Source organism: Cadophora gregata (genome assembly GCF_030347475.1).
Source record: "Cadophora gregata isolate MNR1 chromosome Unknown scaffold_5, whole genome shotgun sequence".
NCBI lineage: Eukaryota > Fungi > Ascomycota > Leotiomycetes > Helotiales > Ploettnerulaceae > Cadophora > Cadophora gregata.
This window is the reverse complement of record NW_026695928.1, coordinates 2,236,885-2,260,910: the sequence shown is the minus strand read 5'-3', so window position 1 is coordinate 2,260,910 and position 24,026 is coordinate 2,236,885. Positions and strand designations below refer to the sequence as shown.

General features: G+C 48.7%; 6 protein-coding genes across 8 annotated transcripts; 5 read left to right on the top strand and 1 right to left on the bottom strand.

The window, feature by feature from the left end:
- Positions 1–138: 138 nt before the first annotated feature.
- Positions 139–3,266, bottom strand: ONS95_011525 (uncharacterized protein; the record flags this gene model as incomplete). The annotated part of the gene is made up of 4 exons (XM_058505150.1): positions 139–455; positions 505–1,772; positions 1,825–2,980; positions 3,035–3,266. The coding sequence occupies 4 exons, from the start codon at positions 3,264–3,266 to the stop codon at positions 139–141; spliced, it is 2,973 nt and encodes a 990-aa protein (XP_058359707.1).
- Positions 3,267–5,069: 1,803 nt separating this feature from the next.
- On the top strand, positions 5,070–6,554 carry PSA2 (Proteasome subunit alpha type-2; the record flags this gene model as incomplete). The annotated part of the gene is made up of 4 exons (XM_058505149.1): positions 5,070–5,138; positions 5,193–5,249; positions 5,308–6,477; positions 6,528–6,554. The coding sequence occupies 4 exons, from the start codon at positions 5,070–5,072 to the stop codon at positions 6,552–6,554; spliced, it is 1,323 nt and encodes a 440-aa protein (XP_058359706.1).
- Positions 6,555–7,312: 758 nt separating this feature from the next.
- ONS95_011523 (uncharacterized protein) lies at positions 7,313–8,700 on the top strand (the record flags this gene model as incomplete). Its single annotated transcript, XM_058505148.1, has 2 exons — positions 7,313–7,396; positions 7,447–8,700. 2 exons carry the CDS (start codon positions 7,313–7,315, stop codon positions 8,698–8,700), a joined length of 1,338 nt encoding a protein of 445 aa, XP_058359705.1.
- A 1,878-nt stretch (positions 8,701–10,578) lies between these two features.
- Positions 10,579–17,114, top strand: UFD4 (Ubiquitin fusion degradation protein 4). 2 transcript variants are annotated; one of them, XM_058505147.1, is made up of 7 exons: positions 10,579–10,687; positions 10,901–11,215; positions 11,271–11,359; positions 11,414–12,048; positions 12,102–14,646; positions 14,751–16,370; positions 16,422–17,114. In XM_058505147.1, exons 1-7 carry the CDS (start codon positions 10,632–10,634, stop codon positions 16,613–16,615), a joined length of 5,454 nt encoding a protein of 1,817 aa, XP_058359704.1. In that variant the 5' UTR covers positions 10,579–10,631; the 3' UTR covers positions 16,616–17,114. The 2 variants fall into 2 exon arrangements, with proteins under 2 accessions (XP_058359704.1, XP_058359703.1); XM_058505146.1 differs by having other exon boundaries at positions 11,271–12,048; positions 16,422–16,571; positions 16,628–17,114.
- A 499-nt stretch (positions 17,115–17,613) lies between these two features.
- On the top strand, positions 17,614–19,262 carry ONS95_011521 (uncharacterized protein; the record flags this gene model as incomplete). The annotated part of the gene is made up of 2 exons (XM_058505145.1): positions 17,614–17,640; positions 17,694–19,262. 2 exons carry the CDS (start codon positions 17,614–17,616, stop codon positions 19,260–19,262), a joined length of 1,596 nt encoding a protein of 531 aa, XP_058359702.1.
- A 624-nt stretch (positions 19,263–19,886) lies between these two features.
- On the top strand, positions 19,887–23,996 carry ONS95_011520 (uncharacterized protein). Of its 2 annotated transcripts, XM_058505144.1 has the most exons (7): positions 19,887–19,964; positions 20,029–20,280; positions 20,328–20,447; positions 20,497–21,135; positions 21,188–21,421; positions 21,467–21,802; positions 21,853–23,996. In XM_058505144.1, exons 1-7 carry the CDS (start codon positions 19,950–19,952, stop codon positions 23,182–23,184), a joined length of 2,928 nt encoding a protein of 975 aa, XP_058359701.1. In that variant the 5' UTR covers positions 19,887–19,949; the 3' UTR covers positions 23,185–23,996. The 2 variants fall into 2 exon arrangements, with proteins under 2 accessions (XP_058359701.1, XP_058359700.1); XM_058505143.1 differs by having other exon boundaries at positions 20,029–20,447; positions 21,853–23,721.
- The last annotated feature ends 30 nt before the right edge of the window (positions 23,997–24,026 follow it).

Sequence of the window (24,026 nt, the reverse complement as noted above, 5' to 3'; positions counted from 1 at the left end):
AATGTATGGTACAGGCTGAAATGTAGTGTGTCCAGTCAGAGTATCTGGTATTTTGTAATGAGGCAGCGGGGCCAGAGACCCTATGACGGCGCAGCAAATCCACCACAACTTAGAATCAGAAGTACCTTTGTATCGACTTCAAATTCCATTCTGCAAATGATTTGACGTCTGGGACATGGAGCCGCTGAGAGTTGGAGAAAAACTCTCTACATAGAGTCTTCCATTCATGCCGTTAGACTGACGGTGGCCATTGGCTTGACCTGACAGATTCACAGCAGAATTGTAGCCCTCCATCTCCTCATCAGAGTCAACGCCATCATTGCTGTTGAACTCAGCCTTGAGTTTGTTGAGGACTTTTGTGAACTCGTGGAGCTGGGCCTTCTTCAGCTTCAAGGAGTTGCGCCTAGCTGATACCTCAGCATTACTCTCAAGTAGATCGCGGCACTTTTGCTCGCCTGGAATTTATTAGCATACCTCAGTCAAATAGTGTGCGACATGACTTACTGTCACCCTCATTGAGCCCAAGATTATTTTCCAGATAATCTATAACACCACGCTTGATGCTTTGGAAGTACCTCGCATTCATATTGGCACATATTGTGTCTGTGAATCGAAGCCTCGCAGTGGTGTAGTATCCCCGGATATACGCGGCGACCTTGAGCTCCTCCATGTATTTGTCTGGGCCTAACTGCTGATCTGTGATAGAATTCCTGAATTTCTCTTCGTCGTTTACCTTTGCTCCACTCTGGATTTGCTTCGACACGTAACAGTCAAGACGAATCTTGCGCCGCTGCGCAGTTAGGGCGTCTAGTGCTTCTCGCTGGTACTGGTTGAAGGAGTCATCGTTGATTGTAAACAAGCTGGTACGCTCTGTCTCAAAGAACTCGCAGGTAATCTGGCGCTGCTCCTTCTCCTTGTCATCAAGAAACTTTTCGATCAACTTCCTGGAGCTCCGGTACAATTCTGTGTGGATATATTTCTCGAGCACACTCTCCAGAGTTGAGAGGATAGCCTTTCGAAGTCCTTGGAATGTGTAGTCGATGAAAGTATGGAGCGGACCTTTCCACGCAGCAATCGCTGTCAGGGCGTAGTCAACCTTTACTTGGTGACTGACGTAACCAGGAATGCCAGTAACCGCGTGCGCCTCGATGGAAGCACGAATGTCCATGATTCGCAGAGCTCCGGACCCTGCGTCAAGGTAGCCTTCGTAGAATGGGCCGAAATCTTCCTTTTTAAAACTGCGAAAATTCGCAGATCGTCTCGGGGTGGCGTTGATCATTCTGCGAGGAGTTCTGTCCTCCTGCTTGACCTGCTGAGCTGCTAACAGCGAGATCGAGGACTCACGGTCATTGTGAGCAGCTCTGGGTCTGATGTTGCTACCTGTGAATCTCTTATCTCCATGCTGATCGCCATCAAGCCCTCGCTTGCGATTCAGAGGAGATGATGCAACACTCACACTCCTCCCATCGTCGGATTCATCATCCAGTACAATCACACCAACATCCTCGTCTGAGCTAGCTCTGCAAATGCAGCCAGGTCTCATAACTTCTGTGGCTTTCAAGAATTGGCGACATAGCAACTTCCACTCGCTGTGGAATGAATACGCAGAAGTCGAGCTGCTCGTGACAAGATTCTGCACACGGTGGCTGAATTCATGCAATTCCCGGCGAACGATGTGCTGGACTTTGTCGTTCGGTACCTCGGGCAGCAAAGCAAGCTGCTCATCAACCTCTCGAGTCTGGTCGTTGACTTTCTGAGTCAGATCAGGAATACTATACTTATTAGCTTATTTGTTGCATCTTGAAGATAAGTGAAAGCTCTTACCTGTTCCAGATCAAGGCGGCAAACTGCCTTGAAAGGTATTTCTGAATAGCCCCAGTTCCACAGATGTCCCTATATGGATGCCACTGCCCACCTTCTCTCCAAAGTGGATCCGTATCGAAGAATTCATTCTCTTGCCTCTTAGCATCTTCGTGGTATCGTTCGAGGTCTAAACTCGCATTGGCTCCAGGTTGTTTTGTGACAAAGTACCCAAGAGGTAGTACAAACTTTTTCTTCTTGAAGATATTATCGTAATCGCCATGAGCCGTTGCACTGGTTTGAAGCCTGTCAGGCATAGTGAGCACTCCGATACATCGATCTTCTGCCTTGCAGTGACCAATTACAGCTTTGGTCCGGGATAGGCCCGGATCGTTTTGCATGGTGATGGTACAGATGATCAACGCATTCTTGTGGTGAATGTACTTGCGAGTTAAGTTCTCGAAAACCTTGATTAGATACTCCTGTGTGGTGTCCTCAGCTGCTTGGAACAAACCAGGTAAGTCGTAGAACGACAGATTAGGCAATCCAGGTCCGCAAATCTCGACTGAGATGACGTTGGGGGAGAACTTCGCTTCGTCTGCGTGCGGTCCAGTCTCGTGTCGTCGCTCATATTCATCAGTGCCTGGAATGAACGATCTAGTGTCTTGACTGGGGTTAAGAAGAGCAATCTGTGCCATTTGCAGGGCTTCTTCTAGTTGAGCTTTGCGCGTCAGGGTCATGAACGCCCTCGTCTCCATGGGCCGATCGCTTTCGACCCATCCTGGAAACTCAACATTAGGTCGAGTCTTCTGGCGGGTGTATGACAACTGCAAAGACACGACACATCTCCAAGCATCTGCCTGCGACGTCTTGATATTGGTGGGGCAACGAGTACACATGCTCTGGCCTTTCGGCAGATTGATCTCAGCAATAGCGCCCATTAGTGAGCTCTTTCCCGCACTCTGGTCTCCAACAAGGACTAGTTCTGGTAGCTCGGTGTCGACGCTTTGGAGGCCGATCTGCTTCAACTTTTCGATAGTATCGATAAGTCTTTTGGCATCTCGGCCAACAATTGCGAGCCCGTCGGGTTCTAGGGGCCGCATTGTGGTAGGATGTGGCTGGCTGGAATATGAAGGAGGAGGACGAGAAGACCGAGAAGGGAGTGAGGGTGAAGACAATGCTGATTAGAATTGTGGTCAGTCATCAGCAGCACCAATATGAGTAGGGAACAAACTAGAGACTGATCTTCGCTGTTGCTTGAATGTTTGGCTTGTGCCTTCTCTTTTCATTGGCAATCCGTGGTAGATGAAGGTATGCTCTTCGACTTCGGAGTCTGACGTCAAGTCAATCTCGTTTTTGATAGGTGTTGGTGTGCGAGTGCGACTTGAATGCGAGCTTGGATCTGGAGTTTGATAGCCAAAGGCAGTGGACTCACGCTTGGGCAATGTTCTAGCGCCCGAAGCCATGAGAACAGCTCCGTATTTTTAGATAGCACTCTCTGGTAGCCTACAGAATCTGAGGTCGAATAATGGTCAGCATAAGAGAACTCTGAGGAAAGGTGAGGCTGAGATGCAGGCACTAAGAGAGGTGGAGAAGGTAGTAGAGATTGACAAAAGTAGAAATGGTGAATGCGGAAAATTGGCAATGAGAGCCAGCTGAAATTCTGAAAAATGAATTTCGAGGCTAAAGGATAGCGGTAACGACAAGGTGACTCGAAAAGTAGCAGACAGGAGATAAGATGTATGAATGGTTCGTAGATCTTGTGTGCTTAACGTACCTTTGTTTACTCGGGCTCCGAAAAGACGTTTTGATGAATAAACCCGTGGAGTTCACAATTGGGTGAATGGCCTTTGTAGCTACCTTCGATTGATACAAGAACAAAGCCCCTCGTTGCCTGAAGCAAAGAGGAGGTGGTGGCGAGGGGAGACTTGGTTGTTGTTCAAAGTGAGATATGCGCGAGCCCGACAGATCGGAAGGCTGAGATCGGGAGGCGAGAGAGAGGCAGGCCCAAGTAGCTTAATCAAGTTGGGTAGCAAACAGTTGCAGAGCGTTCATTCAGTGCAGCTATAGGTAGGCGAGGCAGAAATGCGATGATGGTTATCGACGTAGATCCGGCTGTGGAATTATGACAAGAAAGCAAACAGGTTCAAGGATCAGGATTCGGCAGGAAAATATCAATCATTTGAAGCAGAAAGGGTATTGCCTTTTTTCTAAGAGTTTGCTCTCCTCTTTATATTCGTCCGAGTATCACGAAACACTTCCGCACTAGCAAATCAACACGTCCAATTCCACTGTCTCAACCGCACATTTCATACTCGCGACGGAAAATCATTTCGCAAGGAACGCGTAAAGTGCATGCATGCTGCATGAGACCATTGGGACTCAGCATCCAATTGAAAAACAGCCCCGATATTCAGTTGCGGCCGTGGCCCGGCGATCGATCAGACGTTTGTTCAAACATCCTCTGAGGCTCTCAAGGCTGACCACAAGCGAGATCTCATTTGAGGGGCACTGCCGCCAGAAAGCAATCTGACTTGTGATCTTTACAGAGGGCAAGCAGGAGGATTTAACAGTGCAAGGGAATATCATTGGGCTGCAAAAAGGAGGGGCGGTGTGGTTTAGTGGAGAGCTACTCGGACAAGAGAGTGAGCGAACTTTCACAGCTCTTCACAGCCAACGCGCTGTTTTTGTATGGGACTATCGTGAGCCTCTGTGAATCTCTTCACGCCCACATTTTAGGACCAGAGTTCGCAATTTTGGCCTAGCGCAACATCCCTACACACTCAAGATCAAATGCCACACCCATCCCGATGGGATAAGTGAAGGCTGTGATCCTATTCAGCCCAGCTGGAGCTGGAGTCTTGACCCGCCATCTCCTTGGGAGGAGGTGCGGCAGTCCGATTGATGGGGCGGAACGTTTACCAGCATCCATCCAATTTATCGAGTTCCACACAGAACAATTGACGGCTAGAGCATCTGAGTTGAGAGGAAGAAAATTATAAGAGAGGCTTTAGACAGAGCCTTCTGGTCGCGATGAAGCGCTTTGTACCGCACGACGTGTCAAAGATACGAATGCAGCAGCAGCTGGATACAGCCAGAGGAGCCAGACAAAGCCCATGATACCCCACGTGATACACTAAAAAGAATCGCTTGACCTTGTCTGGAGATAATTGCGGGTTGTGCCGTCGACCGAAAGTCTACGAGGCCAAAGTGTCAAGTTCTATTGCTTCATAACCTACCAAGAACTCAACTGAAAAGGATAATTCAATATGTCTTTGCAAGTACCACACAGAGAGAAGGCCAATGGCTCGCATGCCGCTACAAAGGCTGTGATTTTGGTGAGCGGGGAGCATTGAAAAAGCTCCAGAAAGGGGCACTGACTGGGATTACAGGTTGGCGGCCCTTCGAGAGGAACTCGATTCAGACCTTTGTCCCTGGATCTTCCAAAGGTACCGCATACGTCAAAGAGTCTCCAAAGAGTGTTCTATACTGATTCTACCTAAATAGCCTCTCTTCGAAGTTGCTGGACACCCCATTGTCTGGCACTGCCTCACCGCTATCGCCAAAGTCCCAGCCATTCAAGAAGTATGCATGATTGGATACTACGACGAATCAGTCTTCCGCGACTTCATCAAAGATGCCTCGAAAGAATTCCCACAAATCAAGATCGTATATCTGCGAGAATACCAGGCATTGGGAACGGCTGGAGGACTCTACCATTTCCGTGATGCCATTCTAAAGGGGAAACCTGAACGCTTCTTCGTTCTTAATGCAGATGTGTGCTGCTCATTCCCTTTGAATGATATGCTCAAGCTGTTCGAGGACCGTGATGCAGAGGCTATTATTCTGGGTACTCGAGTCAGCGAGGACGCTGCTAGCAACTTCGGATGCATTGTCTCAGACGCACACACCCGCCGAGTCCTTCATTACGTCGAGAAGCCCGAATCCCACATCTCGAACCTGATCAACTGTGGTGTCTACCTCTTTGCTACCGAGTGCATCTTCCCTTCAATTCGAAGGGCTATCAAGAAGCGTACCGAACGCCCAAGACTTGTCTCTTACCCCTCCTCCGAAAATCTCGAATCCTCCTTCTTCCAAGATGACGATGAGGAGACGAAGAACGAAGTTTTGCGTTTAGAACAGGATATTCTGAGTGACTTGGCAGATAGCAAGCAATTCTTCGTGTATGAGACGAAGGATTTCTGGAGACAGATCAAGACTGCTGGGTCTGCCGTTCCAGCAAACGCGTTGTACCTGCAAAAGGCGTGGCAGACGGGATCCAAGGAGCTTTCCAAGGCATCTGCAAACATTCTTCCACCTGTATTCATACATCCTACAGCTCAGGTGGACCCTACCGCCAAACTTGGACCCAATGTCTCCATTGGACCGCGAGTTACGGTTGGAGCTGGTGTCAGAATTAAGGAGTCAATTGTTCTGGAGGATTCCGAGATCAAGCACGACGCGTGTGTCCTGTACTCCATCATTGGGTGGAACAGCAGAGTTGGCGCATGGGCTCGTGTCGAGGGTACACCAACACCAGTCAACAGCCACACCACTAGCATCATCAAGAATGGCGTTAAAGTCCAGAGCATCACCATCCTTGGTAAGGAGTGTGGTGTTGGAGATGAAGTTCGTGTCCAAAATTGCATCTGCCTACCATTCAAGGAGTTGAAGCGAGTGAGTGTCATCTTTCGTTACCAAGCAAGGCTATTACTAATGATCGATAGGATGTTTCCAATGAGGTGATCATGTAATTAGTTTCTTGGAAAGCTTTTGATGTAGGGGACATGCACCATTAATACCAGGCGTTTTTCTGGACCTCAATTTTGTTACTAGTATGTTGCAACTCTTTGGTGCATCTTCCCACATAGTCCTTGAGATAGACAAAATTCTAGACAGCATAATTTTGCCTCTCAAAAATAGATTCAGAGCTGGTATCTGTCTACAAATAATGCCCATTCGCCTCTTGTATCGTATGTCGACAATTCCTATTCTATTTTACCAACACATCCATTAACTCACACAAACACCGACGGGATTTCTTCGGTTCGGGATTAAGATAAAGATGTACCCCGCCGTGGGGCAGGATCGTTGCGTCCTGTCTGCCTCAACATACCAGCTTACAAATGCAGCCTCGTTTCCTGGAAAATCTGAGGAGCAGGCGTGTTTTCTATTTGGATTTTCCTTCACTTATCCCGGCTTAGAGCGACGCATATGCTACTAGTGTTTCGCTTTGGAAGAAAGTGAGGGAAATTGTTCGGCATTTAAGGTGACATCATCTAGCCCATGTTGATCCCTCCTTTCCGTGTCATATAAGTATGGCGGATGCTGCTCTTTTCTAGATAATCTAATCTGAACATCCGTTTGTGTGTCCCCTTTTTCAATCTAACCTTTCCCTGTTTCAGTATCAGACCGTCTTTCTCGTTCTGCTCAATTGCACTTTCCTCACTCAATCGTGCTTCATTTGACATCCTCCCGTTTGCCAATTAAGTAAATCAGCAATACCTTCAAAATGTCAACACATCACGCAGTACCAGCCAAGCACGGTGAGACCGAACCTGGAAAGAGAGGCATTCCCAATAAGGCCGCACCTGGTGTGAGCAGCATGCCCCCCAAGTGATGTGCCACCCAATTGACAATTAATAGGTCCCATATTTCACACCAGCGCAAGAACCTCCATCCGGAACAGCTACCGATCCTCAGCCTGATGGAAAGCCTCTGCCAAAAGTATTCCGACCTCTTACAATTCGTGGAACGACATTCCAGAACCGCATCTTCCTCTCACCCTTATGCCAATACTCGTCCGAGAATGGTCATTTCACAGCATGGCAGTTCGCCCATCTTGGCGGCATCTTTACCCGTGGTCCTGGACTTACCATAATCGAAGCAACAGCCGTTGTTCCAGAAGGACGAATCACTCCCGAGGATAGTGGTATCTGGAGCGATGATCATATCGAGGGTGAGTGGGGATTGAAGAAAGTCACTGAATTCGCACATTCCCAAGGACAAAAGATCGCTATTCAACTCGCCCACGCTGGACGGAAAGCGTCGACAGTCGCTCCATGGTTGAACATGGGAGCTACAGCTACAGAGGATGTGAATGGCTGGCCAAAAAAAGTCAAAGCCCCATCCGCAACCCCATATAATGACGCCTTCCCTCAGCCAATTGCCATGACTCTTGAAGATATAGAGGATTTGAAGAAGAACTGGGTTGCGGGTGTTGAACGCGCCGTCAAGGCGGGCTTCGACGTTATTGAGATCCACAACGCACATGGATATCTATTCCACGAGTTCCTGTCACCTGTTGCAAACCAGCGGGCTGACAAGTATGGTGGATCCTTCGAAAACCGCACACGTCTTACGCTTGAGATTGTCGAATTGACTAGAAAGGCAATGCCAAAGGACATGCCCCTGTTCCTTCGAATTAGTGCTTCCGACTGGTTAGACACCAACCCAGAATTCAAGGGCGAGTCTTGGACTCTAGCAGACACAGTGAAACTGGCTCCTCTGCTCGCAGAACGTGGTGTCGATTTCTTGGACGTATCATCGGGAGGCAACTCTCCTCTGCAGAAGATCAAGGGCGGCCCAGGATACCAAGCGCCTTTCGCCAAGGCTATCAAGAAAGCAGTGGGCGACAAGCTATTAGTTGGGACTGTCGGCAGTATCACTGAAGGGAAGCAAGCTGAGGCTATATTAACAGGGAAGGGAAGTGAGGAGCAGGCCAGAGGAAGTGAAGAGCTGGACGCTGTGCTTGTAGGACGCATGTTCCAGAAGGAACCTGGTCTGGTGTGGAGGTTTGCAGAGGAGTTGGGCGTGCAGATTAATGTTGCTAACCAGATTAGATGGGGATTTGGTGGCAGGCCGGGTGCGCCAAAGAAGGAGAAGAGTGGGAAGTTGTGAGGGGGGCCGAGCTAGATCGTGTCATATAGACCTACAGACGGTAGAATAGACAGAAAGGAATTAACAACCCCAATTACCGATGTTCTATATTTGAAGTTCTGCCGTTGCAGTCCCTCGGTCCCTATCGCCTCCTCGATAGTGATGCTACCCATAACGATGTTAAATCCTCTGACTTCTCGGCCTCGGATACTGAAACTTCCGCCTCGTCCACCTCTGCTGATTCCAAAGATTCGGACAGGCAACCTCCGCCTATTCCTTTGGTGGCACCATTCACTTCCAATGGAATTCCAGCTTACACCATTACTCGCCTGCCCGAAATACCACCTCCACCTTCGCAGAAAGCATTAGGTGGACTAGCAACAAACGATGCTAGGCTCGATGACTCGGCAATTGGATGCATTTCGATGTTTGTACGTCTTATCCGCTCTGATTTGAGCATCCACTTGCTTTGTCTCTCACAATATCTCGAATGGGCTGATCCTGTATCTGACTTTCTCTGAATCGGTTCTCTCGTACACAGAGTAGCACACCCGACCTGTATCGCGGTTTTCAAACCGAGTTGGAGGCTTGTCCTCTCCTCGAAATGCGGAGACCTTGCAGAGTTTGCTGGACCTCTTCGTTGCTATCACTGAAGGCGTCCACAGGTTTCTTAGGAATGACACAATTGCTCCAGTTGAGCTCGCGACGAGCTTCTTTTACCTCCCTAATGGCGGATCTGAGAATGTGCTGTCGGTCGCTCAACAGCTAAGCACTGATTTGCCTCCAAGTCCACATCTGTTGCCAGTGGCCGGCTTCCAAGGTCTTGCCTGAGCCCTATAAGGTATCGGATGGAACTGCTGCTGCGGTTCTGGGAAGTCCAATAAAGTACCAAACGTTTGTTGGTCAGCAGAGGGAAGATATGAAAGGTAAATATATCTTTTTGGCCTCGATAGCTTGCAAATGGTGCCATATATATTCGATTATAGCGCGTTGACTTACTTGCCCGCTGATGGACAAGGATAAGGTATCAGACTGTCATTTGTCTTAGCTCGGTTCAAGTGTCCATCATGGATGTCAACATCCAACAAGTGAAGCGAGCCGGAGGGATCTTTGATATCTTGAAAACGACAAGATATGTAATGAGTATGTCAGTGAAGTGGAGCATTGTAGCTCTGCGCGAATGGCACGATCACGTCTTGATCACTTCACAACGGAAGAGATGTTGTTGATATAGACTTACCCGATCATTGCGATGTAAATTACCGTAAGCTGGCTGTGGCTTGTAAGGGATTTCCAGTCCGTGCAAAGCTCGAGATGAAGTCGGAGAAAGCTGGAGGGTGACAACCCTGTCACAGTCCGGACCCCACGTCATTCCCGCTCATGGCGTGCTGAGAAGCGAGAATATATCGTGGCTGATAAAAGAAAGAGAAGAGCCGCAATGTACACAGGTAATTGACTTAATAAATTTTTACAAATTGGACTGTAGATAGTCTCAATGTTATGTCCTTAAAGAACGAAGCAGCAGGACTTTCCTGTGTGTAGGTCATTGATCGAGTGTCGCAACGTGCCATCCTGATTCAACCGCCAAGGGTTTTTTGGTACGGGAGCCGCCACATATTATAAGCGAGCAGCGGTAGCGGTAAGGTAGCGGGTAGGAATCTCCACTGGAACCTGAAGGGAAAGGCACGACAGACTGGCTGATAGGCTCGCCCAGCGCTTTCGAACGAACACCCAACCCCAATCCAGCACATCACAGCCTTCCCATTTCATCTCTTCTATCTACCTTACCTACCTACTTCACCTCCATCACGCCCGCCCACCCACGACACCTCACCCCCTCCTTCACCACCGCCTCCTGAACACGACACAACTCCTAACCCTGCCATACTGTCCCTTGCACAATAAACCTCGACGACTGCACTTCCCCCGCTGCCGCCAAATGGCGTGAGCCGATGGATCAACGAATGAGTTCTATTCCAGCAGCAGTATCGAATTCAGGAACTTCCAGGTCTGCATCTGCCCGTTCACTACTGCCCTCTTCTACTTTTTAAGATCAATCCTCCCTCCCTCCATATCTTCCTACAACCTGCGTTTGCTGCTTTCGATTTGCGTCAACCTCTGTCTGCATACAACAAAGCACTGCACAGCACAGCACATCATCCTACCCGCCCCATATTACATCACATCAAGTTGAGACACACATACTCATGCCTCCCAACAGCAGAATTACAAGAGCGGCAGCCAGGCAAGCAGCCAGCTCTTCAGAATCACCTGCTGCTTCTGTCGGAGCTTCCTCAGCTGCTTCATCCACTCGACAACTTCCTCCGCCAACATCTACAAGAAAGCGCAAGGCCCCCGCCCGCGACACATCCCCAGCACCTGAAGCCGAACTTGCAAAGCCCTCATCTGCGAGACGAACAAAGCGACAGAAGGTTGTAGATACAGACACAGCCCCGCCTGCTCCTCCTGCTCCTCCAGCAGTTCCTCCATCTCGCCGGAAGAAGGGAAAGACTGCTGCGGTTATGTCGAGTCCTGGGTAAGGAAGAACCAATCAGTGGAAGGTGTTGAGTGAAGCGCTAATTATTTCATAGTGATTCTGCTGGTCCTTCAAACGAACCCCCAGCTGCGGCCACGACATCTTCGAAGCGGAAATCTGCACGAAACAAGAAGGGTGGTCAAGGTTTGTCACACCGTGTGAAATCAAGCTCCGCTACAAATTTAACACATAAACTAGTAGATACGACCGTCACTCCCAGCGGGCGCCGATCGAAGAAGACGATTAATTCTGCAAAAGATGGGGACAACACTGTAGACACTGGTGTGGATGAGAAGGGGCCCCTTCCTGGTGAAGATGATGTGAGCGATGATAATGAAGACGAGGAGATGGCCCGTCATTACGAAGGCCGAGATGATGATGACGATGATGATGATCCCTTCGGAGGCTTTGGTGGGCCTGGAGGACCTCCTCACGGACTGTCGAGCACACTAAGAGCCTTGAGTGGCATGATGTCTGGGGTGTCTACGAGATTACGGGACATCTTGAATAATTTGAAGCAAAAGGACGACCCATCGCTACAATTGATTGCCCTCCAAGACCTTTCTGAAATCCTCCTCGTATCTACCGAAGACAACCTCTCCGGACACTTCTCCCCCGATGCTTTTGTCAAGGAGCTGGTTTCGCTGATGCAGCCATCCGACTTTGGAGAGGAGAATCCAGAAATGATGCTTCTTGCTTGCCGATGCCTCGCAAATCTGATGGAGGCTTTACCTGCTAGCACAGCCAACGTGGTATATGGAGGTGCTGTCCCGGTTCTTTGTGCAAAGCTGCTTGAGATCCATTTTATCGATCTGGCAGAACAGGCGCTTAGCGTAAGTATCAAACTTCTCTCTTGATTTCAAATTGAGTTAACATATTTCAACAGACTCTTGAAAAGATCTCAGTCGAATACCCTGCCTCAATTGTACGCGAAGGGGGGCTGACTGCTTGCTTGACGTATCTCGACTTCTTCGCCACAAGTACGCAAAGAACTGCCGTTACTACAGCTGCCAATTGCTGTAGAAACATTCCCGAGGATTCTTTCCCAGTTATTAAGGATGTGATGCCCATTCTGTTGAACGTTTTGAGTTCAAACGACCAGAAAGTCGTTGAGCAGGGTTCTCTGTGTGTTTCTCGAGTTGTTGAGAGCTTCAGATACCACCCTAGCAAGCTCGAAGAGCTTGTCAGTACGGATCTTCTGAAGGCTATCCTCCGACTCTTACTGCCAGGCACTACGAATCTCATTGGACCAAGTATCCACACTCAATTCTTACGAGTTCTCGCATTCACAGCAAAGGCCAGTGCAAGACTGTCTGCTGAGCTCTTCAAGATGAATGTTGTTGAGACCCTGTACCAAATCCTGACCGGAGTTTCACCCCCAGATGCTACAGAGGATGCGGCCTCGAAGCTAGATAGTGTGGTCGTCATGCAAGCCTTGATTCACCGACCGCGAGACCAGGTTATTGAAACCCTCAACGTCATCTGTGAACTGCTTCCAGGATTGCCTAAAGAAATCGAGATCTCTTCCGAAGATCTCCTAGATGCGGACGCTGCCTCGGCTGCGGCCACTAACTCCTCTTCGGGCTCCCGGAAGAAGTCCTCCAATGAGAAGCGTATCGAACTTCTAGAAGGATGTAAGAATGAAGTCAAGCGGTTCGCCATTATCATATTTCCCACGTTGACCGATGCTTTCTCGAGCACTGTCAACTTAAGTGTTCGGCAGAAGGTCTTGACTGCCCAGATCAAAATGCTCTCCAACCTGGATAAGGAGATATTGATGGAGGCATTGCGATCCGTACCATATGCCTCATTCCTTGCTGCAATACTATCTCAACAAGACCACCCTAGCTTGGTGAACTACGCTCTCCAAGCTGCAGAGTTACTTTTGGCTCGTCTTGATGACATTTATCGATACCAATTCTACCGTGAGGGAGTCATTGCTGAGATTGCAAAGCTTGCCACTGCAACGGAGAGTGCGAAAGCTATCTCCGAGGACTCTCCATCGATCGAGGTAGCAGAGCCTGTGGAAGCTAATGGCACAGAAAAGAACTCCGAAAAGCCCATACGAGGTGCACCAGGCGATGACGATGATTCTTCGGATGAGGACAATGATGACGAGAACGAAAATGACGAGGATAACGAGAATGATGATATCCAAGACGATATCAGTCCCTCTCCGAGCTCTCGTGGCTCTACCATGTCTCTTGATGGCCCACAGCATCGCTTACCAACAGATGCTGGGGGAATGCAGCAACTTATTGTCCAGCGAGCCAAGAGATTTTTGGATGTTCACGAAAATGAAAAGAACAGTAAGAACATGAAGAAGAAGGCGACCAAGATCTTGACTAGTCTGCAAAGCTTGGCGTCTGACATTGAAGCACATTATCTACAAAGAAAACCAGGCGATGGAATGAAGCTCTTCAGCACCCTCGCGTCCTACTTCGATGGCGACGTCTTGGAGAGCGTCACGAGCGCTGAATTGCTGAACTCGGAGGTTGTTCGCGTCTTGCTTGAGGTCTTTAGCAACCCAGACGAAAATTTGAGTAACGATGCTCGCTCAGCTTTCCTCGAGATCTTTATGGGAAGGACTGTTACGAAGAAGCCAAAAACTACGAGTGCTGACTCACCCGCTACACCTTTCAGTATTCTAATCCACAAATTGCAAGATCTTCTGAGTCGTTCAGAGCATTTCGAGGTCGTCACCGTCCACCAGAACACATTTGACGGGAACAGAAGTAGCGCTGCCTCGATGCTAGCCAAACAAATCCGTCTGAAGCTTGTAGCAGACGATGATTCCGAGATTCCAAGACCATATCGCAACATCATGGTCTCGATTCATGCAATTGCAACCTTCAAGGCTTTGGACGATTACCTTCGCCCTAGAATCAGTCTTTCTGAACGACCTCGGGGATCGAGAAGAGAGGGTCTCAGCAGTGCACTAGCTGCTTTGGCAGCCGCAGGAATGCCCAACCCGTATGCCCAGACAGGTCAAAGCCGGCTCGTGGAGCGTGGTTTGGCATCAGCCACTGCCGCTACACCAACAGCACCTCCCCCTGCCACATCCCGCAGTTCTCGAAAGTCGAAATCCAAGACCGGCTCAACCGGTGCTGCGGTTCCTGGGGGACCTTCCACTTTGGCAACTCCTCAGGACAAGACCGCTCGACGCTCCAGCAGACGTCAAACTCAACCAGAGACACCAGTACAGCCTCCCATGCAAGAAGAGGATAGTTTGGCTGGTGCTTTGGAATGTGCAGATGAGAGACAGCTCACTGACGATGAGGAGATGGAAGACAGCGCTGCTCTGGATGCAATTGTAGGCGATCTCGAGGATGATATGGAAGAGGGATCTCCTGCGGACCCTACTGCAGTGAATCTTGAGGTTGCTGCAGGTGGCAAAGTTACGGCACGGAAGGAAGATGGCACTCGTGTTGGTAAGTACATCGCACTGTCAATCTCTCAATCTTTCTTTGATTGAATACGTCAAAACTTCTTGAACCATTCAAACGAAAAGCTACTAACGTTATCTTCTTTGCAGCAACTCCGTCACAAATTCCTGGAAGCAATCCACGTACTGCCTCAGCTCTTCAAGCCGCCGCAGCCCAGGCAGCTCTTACAACGCCAAGTGCTTCTTCGCGGCCTATGTCTTACGCCGCTGCTATTCAAGCCATTCCCCAAGACTGGCACATTGAATTCAGCTTGGACGACAAGGTAATTGCGAACGAGACCACTATTTATCGAGCTGTCCACAGCACATCAACTACGATTGATGATCAAAACAGCCGCAGTGTATGGTCAGCGATCCACCCAATCAAGTTCAAGCGTGTACCTGGCCCGCCACCACCTGAGCCAAGTTCTTTGACTCAAGCTTCTGAGGTGATCACCGAGACTACGGCATCTGGTATCCCAGCCTCCTTGGACAAGCATCCAGCTACATCCTCAATCCTTCGTCTTCTCAACATTCTGCATGCGCTGAATGCCAACTTGGACGATGTGTTGGCGGAGAACAAGGATACTTTGAAGCTCAATGCGGAACCACTGTCGCAATTCGTCAATACAAAGCTCACCGCTAAGCTCAACAGACAACTGGAAGAGCCTCTTATAGTTGCTAGCAACTGTCTCCCCAGTTGGAGCGAAGATTTGGCTCGTCTATACCCATTTTTGTTCCCCTTCGAGACACGACACCTCTTCTTGCAGTCCACATCCTTCGGCTATGCTCGGTCCATGACAAGATGGCAAAATGCCCAATCTGCGGATGAGTCTCGACGTGACCGTCATCGGGACGAGCGACCTTTTCTCGGTCGCCTACAGCGTCAAAAGGTACGAATCTCACGGTCCAAAATCTTGGAGTCTGCCTTGAAGGTCATGGAGCTTTATGGTGCATCTCAAAGCATTCTAGAGGTAGAATACTTCGAGGAAGTTGGTACTGGCCTAGGACCAACACTAGAGTTCTATTCAACAGTCTCGAAGGAGTTCTCCAAGAAGAAGCTCAAGCTCTGGCGTGAAACTGAAGCCAACGATACTGATGAGTATGCATTCGGTGTACGTGGTCTATTCCCGGCCCCTATGAGCGAGGAACAAGCCTCCAATGAGAACGGCAAGCGCATCCTCCACCTCTTCAAAATGCTTGGAAAATTTGTCGCGAGATCAATGATTGATTCCAGAATCATCGACGTATCTTTCAACCCAACATTCTTCCGCATCGGTGACGAATCAACAGCAGTATCACCATCTTTGGGAGCTGTGAAGACCGTGGACCCACAATTAGCAAAGTCGCTAAAATTGATCAAGAAATATGCGATTGCAAAGAAGGCTATTGACGAAAATCCAAACCTCACCGCCGCTCAGAAGGTGGCCAATGCACAAGCACTGGAGATTGACGGCATGAAGATTGATGATTTAGGTATTGACTTCACGCTCCCTGGCTATCCCATCGAGCTTGTGCCTAATGGTGCACGAACTCCCGTTGATATCGACAATGTTCAGCTGTATCTGGACAAGGTCATCGACTTCACCCTAGGTACTGGTGTGCAGAGACAAGTGGATGCCTTCCGAGTGGGCTTCACCCAGGTTTTCCCATATTCAGCACTGAGTGCATTTACTCCTGACGAACTCGTTATGCTCTTTGGTCGTATCGAGGAAGATTGGTCTCTCGAAAGTAAGCCCTTCCATTCCCATGACTTTTTGCTTCGTACACTAACGTTTTTAGCTCTGATGGATTCCATTAAGGCTGATCATGGCTTCAACATGGACAGCAAGAGCGTAAAGAACTTGCTTCAAACCATGAGCGAGTTGACGCTACCGGAGCGTCGAGACTTCTTGCAGTTTACCACTGGCAGTCCAAAACTACCAATTGGCGGTAATTTTCTCGCCCAGTTTCGTTCTCCACAATCCACTTACTAATTCCAATTCTAGGTTTCAAGTCTTTGACTCCCATGTTCACTGTGGTTTGCAAGCCAAGCGAGCCGCCTTACTCGTCAGACGATTACTTGCCTAGCGTGATGACCTGTGTCAATTACCTCAAGCTTCCTGACTATACCGATCTCGATGTCATGCGACGACGCATGGGAACTGCAATCAAGGAAGGACAGGGTGCTTTCCATCTGTCATAAGTTGCCATTATAAACAGGCGCATATGCGGACCGACAACGGAAAAGCGAAGATTTTTTCTTTTGCCCATGAATTTACTTTAAGTTCATTGGCGCAAACATCATGGCATTTCATGTATTCACGAGCTTTCTTCCCCATCATGTTTTCACCCTTCCACCATATTTCAGGTAGTGGATCGAGTCAAATTGCATGGAAGGTCGTTTGGGCGCATCAACGTGGGAAATTCTTTATGAAAGGTCAGGTCTTTTAGCTTTTGCACTTCATTAGATAGATGAATGAATCAAGTCATTTCTACTACGTTCTTAATTCCTTTTGAAATTTCATAGTTTGCATTCGCAGCTTGCGATTATGGTAACCTGGAAATGCAATACCCACCAATCCTGACTGAATAGCTGAAGAGCAGGCTGAAAACATGACTTATCAATATTTGATCAAGCCTTGGATCAAAGCTTGACTTTGATTATGATTGGGACAACGGGCCAGCCAGCGACGTCAGCTAATGATACAGCTCTTTAGTGAGTCAATGGATCATCACATCACTAAGTCGAAGCCTCCGATTCTTCCGCGGCAGGACTTTAATCCGAGCTCCGGCATGACTTCACCAAACCTCGACCTGTCTTCGGATGGTCTCAATTCCAGTTCAAACAAGAATCTGACAATGACAGCCACTCTCGAATCTCTATTCCAAAAATTGTTGAAAAACATTGCACCGCGTTGGATCTACAGAGACGCCAGTTGAAGATAATATTTGGTCGCTGTTCCGACACGCACACTGGCGCATTCGTGGTGGGATGGAAGAGCTTCAAGCACGATTGATCGTACGACTGTGTGAAGATCTCATGGTGCGGATTTCGACTGACAGATGTTCTAGGAGGAGTATTCTCAGTCAATCGAAACTTCCACCCTCCTAGCCATTCTTTATGACTACGACATCAAAAGGCCGACCGAACTTGCTGCCGCACGAAATATTCTGGACATTTTGAAATCCTCTGCCTCAGAAGAAGAGAGTACAGGATTCGACCCGAGCGGTGCTAGTGGACCACAGCATGGACTCGACGATGGAAGCGTGCGCGACGAGGTTGAGAGTCAATCTGCCAGTCAGCGAGAATCAAGGACGCAAACTGATGACACATCACTTTCACAGGACCCTGGTACGTTAGATTTGGAGGGGCTGGATCTGGAAGAGGGGGAGAGGGAGGAGAGCACCAGCAGATCCTATTCGAGTGAGCTTGACAAGCTCGACCAAGCAGGTAAAGAGCAAGCTTTGATCGGGATATTCCCGGCTCTCAAGCCTTTCGATATAACTTGGACTTTGAAGAAGTGCAAAGGCGATGCGGGTCTCGCAATTGACGAGTTGATGACTCAAGCCTTCCTTGAAGAAAGTGGAAGTCGTCACAGAGGTGTCGATGCATTCTCAGAGAGTGATATAGCTCCCCGACGGAAAGGCAAAGGCAAGAAGAAACGAGCAGCCAAAATTGTCAGCAACCCGACCACGCCGCCAAGTCCCGTTGAGTCACCAAGTGAAAGCAAGTGGAATACCGGCAAGCAAGACATCGAATTCATCTCGGATAAGACTGGTATTCCTGACCAGCAAGTCACTTCTTTATACCACAAACATGGAGGGACTGCTCGTGGCACTATTGCTGCTATCATTCAGGCCCATGCTGAGATGGGAATCTACGAGGATGATCCCATTGTCGCTATCGATGCCTATGGACTCCACCAAGACTTCCCTTCAATTTCGATTGCCGACTTAGAGATTCTGCTGCACATCACCAACCATGCCCCATCAGCCCGCGACCTCGCTAAAGCGCTCGCGACACCAGTCAACAAGGAAAATGCAATCTTGCTTGATATTCGACATGCACCAATACAACTCGATTCTGAGCCTGCAGCCAAGCCAAAATCGTTCAATGCAGTCTATCATGACGGCCCTCACGACTTCGCCGGCTCATCTCAGGCAGCAGCTCGTTACTCGGAGTCTCGTAATGTTGAATTCGCCAAAGCAGCTGACGCATTCCGCAAAGCAAAATCCAATCCGTTGATGGGCGGCGCAGCAGCTTATTACTCAGAAGTCGGGCGGACTTACGATACGAAGGCCAAAGCAGCTGCCAGCCGAGCCGCAGACGCATTAGTAGCCAGCCAGAGCTCGAAGCTGGTTGTGGATCTGCATGGTATGAATGTCAAAGATGCGACGCGCATCAGTCGTGAGCGGGTCACGATGTGGTGGCACGAGCATGGTGAGGAGAGGGCGGATGGGAGAAGTGCTAAGGTGCCGCCTTATAAGATTGTCACCGGTGCAGGCAATCATAGCGCTGGTGGAGGTAAGCTGGGACCGGCGGTTGCAAAGATGTTGTTGGCTGAGGGGTGGAAGATCCAGGTTGGGAGTGGGAATAATATGGGATTCTTGCTTGTTTTAGGAATATCGAGGAGAAAGTGACGAGAGGGCGTGATTTGACGATTGGTAGAGTTGGATGCGAGTGGCGTCTCAGAATTTGGGCATGTTTTGATTGTGCATTTGGAGGAGTTAAAGAGTTTCCCGGTGAGATGGGAGACATTTTGGGCACATGGTTTCTTGGATGCAGGTGTGGAGTCTGGGGTAAAGAGATGCGGATACTTGTGTGGACATGTAACGAACTTGTGTAGGATTTGTCTGGGACATAGATATCCTCGTTAGAAAGGCACTGGCGATAATTGGATCTATAGACCACTGTAGCGACGCGCAGGTACGACTGAAATAGTGTTTCGGTAACAGTAAACAAGCGATTCTTTGGCCTTGGCTTGGACTTCTGTCGAGCACCCTCTCTAGACTCAATTTTGGAAACCATTGCAACTGAACCCAACAGAGCGCCTGCTAGAAACAGGATAGCAAATTGTATTGAATAAAAGCTACCACAGATCTCTGATGTCTCAACGGATAATGAGAAAGGAAGTTGAGATGTGAAGTGAAGCCTCCATAGAGAGCCACCAAGCGAACTGACGCTATGCCGATTTGTACCAGCTCCCGCCACCCCATGTTCCTGCAGGCATCGGCGCCAAATGACGCCGCGACATAGCTCCAGCCCAGCTCCCCACTGCCTTTGCTTCACTCAACCACAAGCTGCCATGATATCGCAGGTTTGCTATCATGGCTTTAACTTCGGTGAGCTTCCCATGTCTTGAACACATCCGATTGTTGTTTGGCAGAAAGGCTAATACTTCTGCAGTGGAAAACATTCGATTTCTTCGAAGTCAGCCAGGTTAATCCACCCGACGATGAGAGCCGGTCCTTCTTCGACAACAATGAGATCAGCTGCGTCTGCTCCGGTTCAGAGAGCCTCTTCCTTGGAAGCCATGATGGTGTTGTTCGCATACTCTCCTCTTCCTTCAAGATCTTGCGAACGTTCCAGGCGCATGATACTGGCTCGATTACGCACATGAGGCAGGTGGAGGGAACGTCTCTGTTGGTCACAATCTCGGTGTGTATATACGATGTTGTGGGGTAACCTGGTCTGATTCTCTACAGGAAGATATTTCCAACGAGCCTGTGTTGAAAGTATGGGCGTTAGACAAGCCGGTGAAAAAGACTGGGCTCCCGACTTGTCAATCAACACTTAGCATCCAGAATGGGAGGAAACCGTTTCCAGTAGGTGGACGCAATGTCTGGTAGAGTATCTGCTAACAATGATCTGCAGATCTCAGCCTTCACAGCGCTCGATGATCTTTCGCAATTAGCGGTCGGATTCGCCAATGGATCGGTTACTGTCGTACGAGGAGATTTGGTTCACGATCGAGGCGCAAGGCAGCGGACAGTTCACGAGTCGGAAGAACCGATCACTGGAGTTGAATTCCGAGAAGAGGATAGACTTACGACCCTCTACATATCGACGACTTCCCGGATTCTGAAACTTGCCATTTCTGGACGGCATGGACAAGCTCCAAGAGTCGTGGAGGAGTTGGGCTGTGCAGTGGGTTGTATGACCCTCGACAAAAGAACTGGGGATATTGTAGTTGTTCGGGGTGATGCGATATACTACTATGGTGTTGACGGTCGAGGCCCATGCTATGCGTTCGACGGACCGAAGAGCTTGGTGACCATTTTTGGGGATTATGTTGCCCTTGTCTCTCCGCCATCATCGAATATCAGTGCTGCTAAATCGAATGGACTAAGGCGTTTTGGTGGAGCACAAGCCGAGGATCTCTTCAACACTTCGACGTTCACTCTGTTAGAGACAGGACTACATTTTGTTGCGCATTCGGAATCGTTGGTATCGCAAGTCAAGTCTTTATTCAAGATATGGGGAGACTTGTTTGCACTCACCCAGGATGGCAAGGTAGACCTTCTCTGCTGTGTGTACACCGAACGTATGCTAATCCGCAAGCTAGATTTGGCGATATCACGAAAAGCCATTACAGCAGAGGCTTGAGATATTGTATCAAAGGAATCTGTTCAAGGACTCCATAACCTTAGCCCAAAAGTCCGGGATGGATGCGCAACAACAAAATGTGATATACCGCAAGTACGGTGACTTTCTGTACCAGAAAGCGGACTACGATGGCGCCATGGAGCAATATCTCAAAGCCATTGACAATACTGAACCATCACAAGTCATTCGAAAGGTATGAACTTTCAGTATTTCCGCTGATCAATGCTAAGAGTAATAGTTTCTGGATACACAGCGAATTCATAATCTGATCGAGTACCTTGAGGAATTACATGAGCATCACAAAGCTACGGCCGATCATACCACCTTACTTCTGAACTGCTATGCTAAGCTTAAAGATATTGGGAAGCTTGAAAAGTTCATCAAGTCACCTGGTGATCTCAAATTTGATCTAGATACAGCCATTTCGATGTGTAGACAGGGTGGTTACTACGACCAGGCAGCGTACCTGGCAACAAAGCATGGTGAACATGAGCTTGTAGTTGATATCCTGATAGAGGACTCCAAACTCTATCCGGACGCTCTACAATACATTTGGCGACTGGAGCCCGATGCAGTGAGTATCCCCGCGATTTCTTAAATGTGAGTTTTCTGACTAGCAGAAAGGCATATCCGAACATGATGAAGTATGCGAGAGTCCTCCTAGAGCATTGTCCCAAACAGACCACGGAACTTTTTGTCCAGTACTTCACTGGGCGATATCAAACACAGAAGGATGTTATCGTGCCCGCGACAGTCGCTGTACAGCAAGGTTATGCAGCTGGGGCTGTTACGGCAGTCCAAAATTTGAGAGACCTATTACCACTACCCTATATGAACACTTCAGCTGTTGCTTCTCCTCTCACCCAAGGCAACATTGCAGCCACGGTCAGCGACAACCAAATAGTTGACAACCCGGAGCAGGCACTGGCTCTGAAATACACTCCCCCTCAGCCTCGTACAGCATTTTCTTCCTTCGTTGATCATCCAGACGAGTTCATCTTTTTCCTCGAAGCTTGCCTGGAGGAGAAAGATTTGAAAAAACGAGACCAGATTGATCTCTACACCACTTTATTCGAGATGTATCTCCACAAATCGAACGAAAAGAAAGGTGCCAACAGGGAGGAATGGGAGGCTAAGGCCAAGAAGCTCATATCTGGCAAGGATATTCCTATCGATACCTCCAACGTTCTTCTACTGTCTCATCTCTCCAACTTCCGAGATGGAACAACCCTCGTCCGCGAGCAAGCCGGCCTTCGATTCGATATTTTCCGATCCTATACATCTGCAAAGGACACACAAGGCGCCATCAAAGCTTTGAATAAGTACGGACCAGAAGAGCCGCAATTATACCCTGCTGCTCTAGCATATTTCACTTCCGACCCTCGAATACTGGAAGAGGCCGGAGATGAGCTTGGTGCTGTTCTGAAGAAGATTGACGAAGACGGGCTGATGGCACCTTTACAAGTCATTCAGACCCTCAGTACAAACGCCGTGGCAACGATGGGCATGGTGAAGACATATTTACAGCAGACAATCGAACGCGAAAGGAAAGAAATTGCTTCAAATCGTCGACTTATCACTTCATACCGCACCGAGACTGTCGACAAGCGCCAGGAAATCACCGAACTATCCACGAAGCCCCAAACTTTCAACAACACACGTTGCTCGTTCTGCGGGTCCCAGCTCTCGTTACCAGCAGTTCACTTCCTATGCAAGCATAGTTTTCACCAAACATGTCTCAACATGGAGATTGGGGAAGATGGGAATGTGGAAGGCAGCTGTCCGAACTGTAGGAAGGATAACGATACCATTCGTGCGATCAGGAAAGCTCAAGATGAGAGTGCTGATAAACATGATATGTTCCTGGATGCATTGGCGCGGAGCAACGATAAATTTGGGACCATTAGCGAGTTTTTCGGAAGGGGGGTTATGGAAATTCCTCCAACACTGGAGTAATAATCAGTTGAGAATTTAATTTACAGTATACCCATGAATCTACCATTCTAAAGACCGTGACCTGGCCTCTGAGTAATGTACCATCCACCTATTATGACACGGAGGCCCATCGAGACGTTCCTCCCTAAGAGATGCTGCCGAGCACAGCATGGCTGTGCTAGCTCGAGTCCACAACAGTAGGCACAACCCACATGTACAACAGTCTCATTATTTTGTTGCATGTCTAAGATTGCGCCACATCAGTCATTATAGCTAGCTTACCGGTCTTTATGGGGGCTTCGATCGTAGAACAAGAACTTCTGGGAAGCTACCGGAGCCTGATGCTAGTGGAGTAGCGTTTGTACACTCCTCATCCGATTCGAATCTGGTCCCTGGGATTCTGCATGACTGGAGTCAAGGAATAATAGTCGCATGAGTTTTCCACTAAGAGTAATGAGAAGAGATTTTGTCGCCAGACAGATGTATAATTCTGCCTGTGAACATTGCGGATGATATCTCGCGTCCAGTGGACTTAGTGAACCAAGACTGCCGTCGGGGAATCCTAGACTTAGCATGTATTAGTTGCGGAAAGGACTATTTAGCTTGATTTTAACAGTCAGAAAGTTCTAGCGTAGCTCCTAACCATAGATACAAGTAGACGCTAAGTATCATGTACCAAGAGAGGTAGTCCTACTCCCTACGCTAAGCACTTAGTGATATCCGAAAAGGAAATCGTGAGAATGATGGCACCAAACCGTACCAAGAGCCGGTCAAAATAGAAATGGCAGTCCAAATTGCAATTCGAGTGTTATATTAACACGGCCTATCCGCTGGGAAAGCATTTTTCAAACTTTCACTTCGCT

Excerpts from the sequence above, each read along its gene's own strand:
- UFD4 (XM_058505146.1), top strand. The coding sequence starts at position 10,632 with ATGGATCAACGAATGAGTTCTATTCCAGCAGCAGTATCGAATTCAGGA. Across the intron at positions 12,049-12,101 it reads TGGCAGAACAGGCGCTTAGC|ACTCTTGAAAAGATCTCAGT; the intron begins GTAAGTATCAAA and ends ATATTTCAACAG. Across the intron at positions 16,371-16,421 it reads GGAAGATTGGTCTCTCGAAA|CTCTGATGGATTCCATTAAG; the intron begins GTAAGCCCTTCC and ends TAACGTTTTTAG.
- ONS95_011520 (XM_058505144.1), top strand. Across the intron at positions 21,136-21,187 it reads CACTCACCCAGGATGGCAAG|ATTTGGCGATATCACGAAAA; the intron begins GTAGACCTTCTC and ends TCCGCAAGCTAG. Across the intron at positions 21,803-21,852 it reads GGCGACTGGAGCCCGATGCA|GCATATCCGAACATGATGAA; the intron begins GTGAGTATCCCC and ends ACTAGCAGAAAG.